We start from the raw sequence: 9708 nt of genomic DNA, 5'->3' as shown, positions 1-9708 counted from the left end.
ACATTTTGAAAATGGACTTTACCAGCACTCCCTAATGAACTGAATGTGGGGTAGAAGAAAGAGCAAGAAAGGAGAGCACCAAAAATTTGTGACACCATATTCAGAAAGAAGAGTTGCATCGATAGAGAAGAGAAGACTGACAGGCCCATGCAAGGAGAAGACTTCACAAGCACTCGGTGGAGATGTTAAGATGAAGTGTTCAAACTGCTGTACCAACAGTTGATGATCCAACTGTTTTCAGCAATCCAAAGGACCTGATGTACATATACTCTTTTGCTTGACTGGTATTAGTGTGAGACAAGGTGTGTGGTAGAGGTGTCCTTGCTCACTCTCACTTTATGTCTGTATGTGTCTTGTTGCGGGTTGGTAACAAACATTTCACAGTCCAGTGTTGGTGCACGTAGTACACTTTTAGGAACATTGTTCTAGACAGCAGAGTATTCCAGCATCTGCCCTCGTGTCAGATCAAAAGCAGGAAGGAATCAATAGTTCACGGTGATTCCTTTTTCAGTAACATTGTTTTAAGGCTGCCTTCCCACTAAAATCAACTAAAAAGAAGACACAAAATGGAAGATGCATCTAAATGTAGAGAAGTATAAAAAGATAGTAATCCTTTAGCTGAAAATATAAACGTGGGCAGGAATTCATGGAGAAAAGTTTCTCTTATGCTTGAGGCATTTGCCAAATCTGGAAAAATATTAGTTTTTTCTTAGACTCACAAGTCATACTACTGTGTTAGTTTACTGTGAGTATAACCAAATACCTGAGATAATTCACTAATAAAGAGGAAACGTTTATAATGACTCAATTTTGAAGGGTGAAGTCCATGATTGGCCCTGCTACTTCATATCTGTTAGCAAGGCAACACATCATGTTGGGACACTGGACAGGGCAACACTGCTTGCCTCCTCAGCAGGAGGCAAAGGAGAACAAGAAGGTGGAGGGTGTCCCAACAATGTCCTTCAAGGACACAGACCCCAATGCCTTAAGAACCTCCCAATAGGCCCCACCTCTCAAGGATTTCACCATCTCCCTTTATCACTGCCTAGGGACCTGGCATCTAACATGTAGGCTTTGGAAACACTCAATAGTCAATCATATCCTCAGAGATAGTTTGAATAGGGAAATAATAGGAGACATCCTGGCTTTCCGTTAGATCTAGGAAACAAAACATTTGTATCCTCTGTGTAAGAAATAAACATCTTTTTCTTGTTCCTACCCAAGAATTCTTAGAAAACTTACATTAAGCCAGGCAAAAAGAAAAAAAATTAAAAAAAAGAAATAACACAAATGTTTTTGAGAATTTGTAACCGCCACCCTGCACTCTGTTAGGTTTGTTGTCCAGATTGGCTTTAGAATTTGGGGTCAAATAAGTTCAAATCTTGGTTTTTGCTTTATAAATATCCTGGGTTGGCATTGATTCAGATTTTTGAAGAAGTGAATAAAGATTTGTATGGAATCCATATTTAATCAATGTGACAACAATTTACATAATTCATTACAAAAAATGAGAGACTAGCAGCAGAAATGTGTAGGTACAAGTGGAAAATGATAATGGGATCAAAATCAGCAAAAAACAGATAGTAGAAGGAAGCTCATAAGATGTCCATATTTGAATTAAGAAACAGAATATTACAAGTCATAACCAGTGTTATATACAAAGAAAATTATGACAACCTTCAAGTGCCTATAGAAGTAGGAAATTAATCATGATCTAAGTGTTTTTCAAAGACATCACATTTAATTATTAGAAAGTAAAATCATAACAATTGTCTTAAAATTAAGCTCACTGACTTTTGCTTTGAGCTAAAATGGAGTCAGAAACACAAGAAATTCATAAAAAGATAGATATTCACACATTGGACAAGTCTAACAATTTGCAACCTCTGATAGAAAAAGAATGAAAGAGGCAATGTAGAGAAATCAAAAGGAGACAGAAGCAAGGTGCAGAGGCAAAGCCTCAGGGAGTTGAGGGGACAGACACAGGCATTTGGGTGGCCACATCACAGAATATGTGAGATGAAGGCACAGAGAAGGTAGTTGAAAATAAAAGCACTGAAGGTCTAGAGGTCATCTCTTATGTCCTCAGTTCATCAGTACATACATGTAAGAACATCATCTGAGGACAGGAAAAAGATAGACCAAAAGCACCAGAGGGAACAATAGTAGGCAGAGCCAGAAAAAGTGTCTGTTCCCATGTCCATGCTGGAAAGCCTCATTGTTTGCTGGACATTGGATAGAGTGTATAGAAGGGTGTGAGCCTATCAGTGAATAATATGTGGCATCAAACAAAAAATTACAAGTATGCAATGAAAACAAGAAAATGCAACACATACAGCAGAGAAAAATAATCCAGAAAATCTAACATTGAGACAGCTATTATAAATGAATTACTCATGCTCAGAAGGTTACATAAAAGACATAAGATATAGAAGAGTCACCACTAGCACAAAAGGACTCAGCCAGGTGCAAATTTCATGGAACTTCAGAGCCTTTATTTAGTGGTAGATTCATGTCTCTCTCTGATGGGCCCACTTTCCTGGTGGAAACTGAGCCACTGGCCAAAGGGGGAGTCTGTGCTTATATAATTACACTGAGAGGTGACTTGATTAATGAATGTATCAGTTTGGGCACTGAGGAATTTGAGATCTGTTTTTACTGGGCAGGATGGGTTCAGTGGTCAGTATCTAGTAAAGGGTTTATCAGAGACTGCCATTCTAGACTTGATGGATGTCTCCTCCAATGACCTTCCTGGTCATTGGGAAAGAATGCATTTGGAAAGGATCAATGTTATCAGAATTTTGTCTTCATCTTCACTACCTCTTCCCAGGCCACACTGTTTTGGGGTTTGTCGTTTTCTATATTTACTAAGCAAAAGCTTGTAATCATAGCTACTTGGGAGGCTGTGTCTGGAGAATTAAAAATACAAGACCAGCCTGGGAAATTCAGCAATGACCTGTTTCAAATTAATATCCGAAAGTCTAGGTTTCAAGGGTTTGCCTAGTGTGCATGATCCCTGTATTTGATCCATAGTAACACAAAAATAAACAAATGAACAAACAAATAAAAGAGAGCACATAAAGATCACAATCAAAATTCCAAAGATGAAAGTGTCTGAGTTGTAAGGTGAGATTAAGGTAGACCCTGCATTGGAGAATAAAAGATAAGTGAGCTTGAAGACATAGAAATAGAAACTTTTCAAAATTACACAAAGCAAATCTTAAAATAAAATTTTGGATTTATAACATTCAGAAATATGTTTAAAGACGGTACAAAAAAAGAAAAGGAAATACAGCGATAGAGAATAGAATTGCCATCTCACTGCAATTATGTGAGCATAAATCTGAAGTAGTTTCTGGGACAGTAAATCCTAGAGCAACCACTAAAATCACTATAGTGAAAAACCTTGAAGAGAATTAACTAAGGCAATTTCCATTACAGTAGAAAATAAGGGCTGCCACTCCCACCCTAGGCCACCACTCCATCAGAGTACACGGGCCAGGGGAAAGACTGCCTGCAACTAGGACTCAAAGAGGGAGTCCCCACTGTGTCATGACATGTGACTAAATCAGTCAGGGCCACTCCAGGGAATTGGACTGGCTATTAAATAATTAGACACAGAAAGCACCTTTTTCTTGGTTTCAATGATAGCTCCTCAGCCCCAGCTCCCACAAGGGAAGCAAGAGAGGCAGACAAAAGAGAGAGGGGAGCACATTCTGAAGCCCTATATATTGAGGGGAGCCATTCCATAGAACATTCCATCCAAAGAAGAAGGCAGTCCAATCCCATTGGGTAATGCCCACTCCTAAAGCCTTACTCCCCTGCTGAGCAGAGATGGGAATCCACCTGCTTCTGAGGGCAGGGAAGCCAGTCTCCACATCTCCATCGCTGGAAGCTAGGGGGCGCTCAGCTCCTATGTGGCAGCTTCAAACACCACTGCACTTTCAACAGGCCAGGCTGTTGCTGCCTGCATCCCAGGAGTCAGGGCTGCCTCTGTGGCCAAGCTGCTTCTCCAGAGGTTTCAGAGGTGATAACACCTCTCCAGTGGTCCCGAGAGCAGAGCATCAAGTAAAAGAGAATTATTCTTGAGTCTCAAAACTATTGAAATTTTCCCAGCTGGGTTTAGGGGGACCCATAATCCCTCTCTTCTTTGTAGCTTTTCCATTTGAACAGGAATGGCCAGCCTGTACCTGTTTCATCATTGCACATGGAAAGCATATAACTTGTCTGGTTTCACAGGATCACAGCTGGAGAGGAATTTGCTTCAAGATGAATTGCACCATGTGTCTTTCTGACCCATATCTAGTTTAAATAGCATTTTAGATGAGACTGAAGCAAACAAGGAAGCTGGTTTGGGCCTGGGAAGTTGGAGACTGCCCCTGGGGGATTGACATGCTAATTCCTCCAGAGCCCTTCCTCCACCCTTTCACAGAGAACCTCTCCCAGGAATTGTTCCTCCCTGCAGGAGCTGTTAATTAATTCCTGCTGGCCTACTACCTGCCTGCATCACTCCACCATTGGCCCTTCCTCCTTGCCCATTTGTTTCCCACCTTTTGGCTCACCCCAGCCTAGTCACCTAGGCTTAGTCACATACACAGGATGGCGGAGACAAGAGGGGGAAGAAAGAAAATCTAAAATGTATAAAAAGGGCAGGATGCTCCCACTTCTTGGCATGCCAAGATACCAACTATAGACCCTTTCTTCCTGCAGGGAGAAGTATTTCCATTCTTTAAATAAAACTTGCTTTCTATGCTTGCTTCGGAATTTCTCTGGTGTTTAATCTTCACATCTGGGAAATGGGATTTGTGTCATCAGTAAACGACGGTATCAAGACTATGGACATAAAAATTAGAAATGATCTCCTTCGCTGGAAGCTAGGGAACGCTCAGATCCTATGCGGCAGCTTTAGACACCACTGCACTTTCAACAGGCCAGGCTGTTGCTGCCTGCATCCCAGAAGTCAGGGCTGCCCATATGAATGGGTGAAGATTTAGGGGGATGTTGGATAGATGAATGTATTTGGCATGCAACAAGGGCATTTGGGGGGCACTGGGGTGAAGCACTTCTACAATCTTCCTCCCCTGAAAATTCATAACTTAAAAGTTCTAACTACCAATGTAACAGCACTTGGAGATAGCATCTTTAAGAGATAATTGAAGCCATGTGTGGTGGCGCATGCCTGTAATTCCAGCGGCTGGGGAGGCTGAGGCAGGAGGATCGCTAGTTCAAAGCCAGCCTCAACAAAAGCAAGGCACTAAGCAACTCAGTGAGACCCTTCTCTAAATAAAATACAAAATAGAGCTGGTGATGTGGCTCAGTGGTCGAGTGCCCCTGAGTTCAATCTCCCGTACCAAAAAAAAAAAAAAAAAAAAAAAAAGAGAGAGAGATAATTGAGGCCAAATGTGGTCATAAGGGTGGAGAGGAAGAAAGAAAACAGCAACAATAAAAACAATAATGGATCCTGAGACCAATAAACCTTGTCCCCCTAAGCATAGTAAAAGAGAACTTCCTCCTTCTCTCTCTCCTTCTCCTTCTCCTTTTCTTTCTGTCCATTAACACACACACACACACACACACACACACACACGTAAACACACACACAGCCAGATTTTTACTAGGTAGGACAATAGCCAGTCCATGGAGGAAAAGGTCTTAATGTTTGTTTTTCTAGAAATATTCAGACACGAGGTGTTATTAGGCAGCTATAATACTGCCTTGGAAGAAAGAAGCCAGGCCAAAATACTCTTTGCTCCAAAAAAATTTGAAATCTAATTAGTAGAAAAAATACTATTATTCTTATTCAAGGCCAGTTTTGAAGGGAGATGATGAAACTTAATTGTTTCAAAAGTTCCATCTCCAAAATCCCCGAAAATTCAAAGAATTTTTAAAGAAGAGGCAGGGAAGTGACACAGGCAGGAAATGTTCCTACTCAGATTTAGTGATCCTGCAGGTAGACAGGCCAGAGTGGGCATCTCTGCTTCCACCTTCTGTGAAGACTGCCAGGATGGAGTATCTGGCCTTCAGCTTCCTTCTTTCAGAGAAAAAAATATATTACCAATTCAGTAAGGGGGTGGCCCTCAAATTTCGTCTGGTTCAAAATTGGAAGACGTTTTCATCAGCTTTGAGTGGAGCTCCTGGTTTCAAAGGTTTCAGTCCATAGACAGCCAACTCCACTGCTCTGGGCCTGAGGTGAGACAGAACATCAGGGCAGAAGGGTGTGGAGGAGAAACACAGCTGTGAACATGGTAATTGGGAAGGAGAGAGAGAGAGAGAGAGAGAGAGAGAGAGAGAGAGAGAGAGAGAGAGAGAGAGAGAGAGAGAGAGAAAGAAAACCTCAGGTCAAAGCTTGGATGAGCAAGCTTTCCTTTATTCTGCAGCGAAGTCAATCCATCAGGCACAGGAGGGCTCATTTTCTGGGTATGGAGATGGCCCCTGGGTTACAGAAGAAGTCTGGGTTTTATAGTTTATGATGAGGGTGAGTTCATCATTGGAGACTGCAGACGTTCAGTGTAGACAGTCAGGGACCTAGTTGTGCAGGTTAAAATTTTAACTCAGGAAGGCAGTTGTAAAAAGTTTGAGACTCATTGTCACTGTGCAAACCCAAAACTCAGTGTTCACTGCTTATCTTCCTTCCTCTGGGACCCAGTGTTACCTAGAGCTTCACTATTTGCTTTTCTCCTTCCAGGACTCATCTTCAAAGGGGAAAAGTAGAAGTCCAGGGCCCAGTGTTTCAGTATTTGCCTCCTTCCTTTAGAACCCATTGTGATTGGGAAGGAGTAAATGTTTGCTTTTGGTGGAGACACTGGGGATGAACCTGGGAAGGAATGATAATTTGCTTTTTCCTTCAGGCCCATTGTTACTGGGAAAGGTTTAATGTGTGGCTAATTTTCCCTCCCTCCTCCCTAGTCACACTGTCCCTCTGTTTTTCCTGGGGAATTGTTCTGTAGTAATATTATTATTTTCCATAACCCTTAACCACCCACACTGTACTTGCCTAAATTACCACCCAGTTAATCGCTCTCACTGGATCAATCCACTTATTAGGTTACAACTCTCATAATCTAATTGTTTTACCTCTGACCAGTCTTGAATTGCCTCACTCAGGACCTCATATCTAAACAATTAAAGTTGGACACCTCATATCTAAACAATTAAAGTTGCAAAATGGGTTTTATTCAAAGGCAGCTTTGATGGGAGATGGAATAAATTTAATTATTTCAAAAGTTTCATGTTAGAAAAGCTCCAGGTCAAGGAAAGCTTTTAACATCAGGGATAGGTACATGAGGATGAAAGAAATTGTACAAGTTTCACCTCCTTATAAGTCACTGTGGCCCAAATAAATTTTACAGGTTTTGCCTATTTTCTAGTATCTGGAGCCTTCTTAGCATATAAAAAGCAGCCAGGACTTCCTGAGACCATCACCTGTGTCTCACCACTGTATAGTAGGTGTGTCAGGATGCAGCTAGCTCTTCTCTTTAGTTCACAGGATGAGCTTTCATGAACTGTATATGGAGAGCTGCACTGACCTCAGTTCATTCAAGGAGCCTCATCTGTACCTGGACCTGATTCAGATGATGAGACTCTGAGTTGACACTGGTTAGGTGATGAAATGAGTTTTTTGGAAGTCTTGAATGGAAAGCAGTTTATTGTGCATGTGGAAGAAATATGAATAATTTGTGGTGCACTATGGTGGTTTTCAATGATCATAAATTTCTTGATACTCAAGAAGAGAAACTAGTTTCCCTCCCCATGAATGTGGTTGGACTTATTAAATTCATTTCTAGTGAAGAGACAAAGCAGAATCAATGATGTGCCACCACAGACCAAAACACACTGGGGTTTCCTGCTTGGTCTGCTCTCTCTTGAATCACTCATTCTTGGCTGAGTCATCTTCTTCTACACAGTCAGCTAAAGGGAGTCCGCCATGACCAGGACTGAGGGCTGTGGCCACAATCTATAGTAATGAGCTGTGATGGAGGTCTTTCTGTGTCAATCAGCCTTCTAGTTCTGGCTTTGAACATTGTCCATAGGAAAGGGGCAGGATAATAAATCTTGGTAATTTTAAGCTGCTTCATTTTGGAGTGATTGTTACAAATCAGTAAGTAATAAATATACAGGGAACAGCTATTTTAAAAAGACATTAGGAAATCAAATACAAAAATATTCAAAAAAGCATATATCCATCTACCCTGGTTTTATCATATCATGGGAAATCAAGGTTGGGCTTTTGTTTTAGTACAAAATCACCCTAAGAGAATGAAAGTGAAAAGCTATAGGTTTATTAAAAGGGATTCATAAAATGCATTTGTTTAAATTGAACATCATTTCAGTGTGAAATCTCTAGGACTCTAGGAATTGAAAGGAACATTCTTTTCAAGATTAGGGAATGTAATAAAATTCTACCGCTAGCATCTTTCTCAATCATGAAAGCGCAACACTTTCTTCTGGGGATTAGAAACAAAGTAAAGATGTTGAATCTCAGCATTTTATGTAACTTTGTTCTGAATGACACAGCCAGCACAATTGCACAAAGACACAAAGGAGCCCCTGGTCTGCAGCAATGTTCAAATTCTCCAGGCAAATGCTGGAGGTTTCCTTATAAGGACTCAGTCTTATTTCTTCCTGAGAACAGTTCCTGGCTCTACACTGAGATCTATTTTGTACTCTTGGTGATCCACTGTTTTTTCACGAATGAAATGCAGCCTGTGTTTTAAGTTACATACTGCCTCTTGCTAGTGGAACTGGTGGGTTCCATAGGTCTCTTTGTATTTGTAAACTTAGTCCCTTATACTGAAAAGTTGCATGGGGTGGGTTAGTGGATATCTGTAATCCCAGGGGCACTGGAGGCTGAGGCAGGATGATCACAAGTTCCAAACCAGCAGACCCATTCTCAAAAAATAAAAAGGACCAGGGTTGTTGCTCAATTGATGAGTGCCCCTAGGTTCAGTGCTTGATAACAACAAAACAAAACAAAACAAAACAAAAAAAGAAAAACAGAAATGAAAGAGAAAGAAAGAAAATTTACAATGTTTTTCCTAAACATATTTTTCTAAAAAGATCTCTTGAAGTCCTTCAAAGTCCACCCATTGCCCATCTCCAAAATTACTCCATCCTTTTAATTTTTTACAATGGAACCCTATTTTGGAAGCTAATATCTGTTGTAGTTTTTATTGCTTGGAACAAATTGTAACAAAATATTTTTTAGCCCTTAAAAAGAGAAATATTCTCAGGCTGGGGATATAGCTCAGTTGGCAGAGTGCTTGCCTAGCATTCATAAGGCCCTGGGTTCAATTCCAAGTACAACCAAAAAAAAAAAAAAAAGAGAGAGAGAGAGAGAGAGAGAGAGAGAGAAAGGGAGAGAGAAATATTCTCATTTGTAATAACATGAATGACTTAAAGGACATTGTACTAAAAGAAATAAGCCAGGTACAGAAAGACTGCATGATATCACCACATGTGGAATCTGGAATCTGGGGTAGGGAAAAGATACTAGTCAGAGAGTACCACATTTAAGGTATGCAAGATAAAGAAGTACTGGAGATGTGAAGTATTAATATACATCATGGTGATTATAGCTAGTAATACTTCATTGTATACTTGAAATATACAAAGAAGGCAGATCTTATGTTTTCTAACCACACACACAGATACATGAAAACAAAGAAGGAAAGAAAATGGGGACTTTTTGAGGTGATAGATAAGCAGCAG

At 40.5% G+C, this 9708-nt stretch overlaps 1 protein-coding gene across 1 annotated transcript in view; it reads right to left on the bottom strand.

The window, feature by feature from the left end:
• Positions 1-6093: 6093 nt before the first annotated feature.
• Positions 6094-9708, bottom strand: part of LOC114080509 (MHC class I polypeptide-related sequence B-like) — a 101164-nt gene continuing 97549 nt past the window's right edge. The window contains exon 10 of the mRNA XM_071613838.1: positions 6094-6184. Within this exon, the coding sequence (XP_071469939.1) occupies positions 6094-6184 (91 nt within the window). The remainder of the gene's footprint in view (positions 6185-9708) is intronic.

This window comes from Marmota flaviventris, chromosome 6 (assembly GCF_047511675.1).
Source record: "Marmota flaviventris isolate mMarFla1 chromosome 6, mMarFla1.hap1, whole genome shotgun sequence".
NCBI classification, from domain to species: Eukaryota; Metazoa; Chordata; class Mammalia; order Rodentia; family Sciuridae; genus Marmota; species Marmota flaviventris.
The sequence above is the reverse complement of the archived record's forward strand: the minus strand, read 5'-3'. Positions and strand labels throughout refer to the sequence as shown.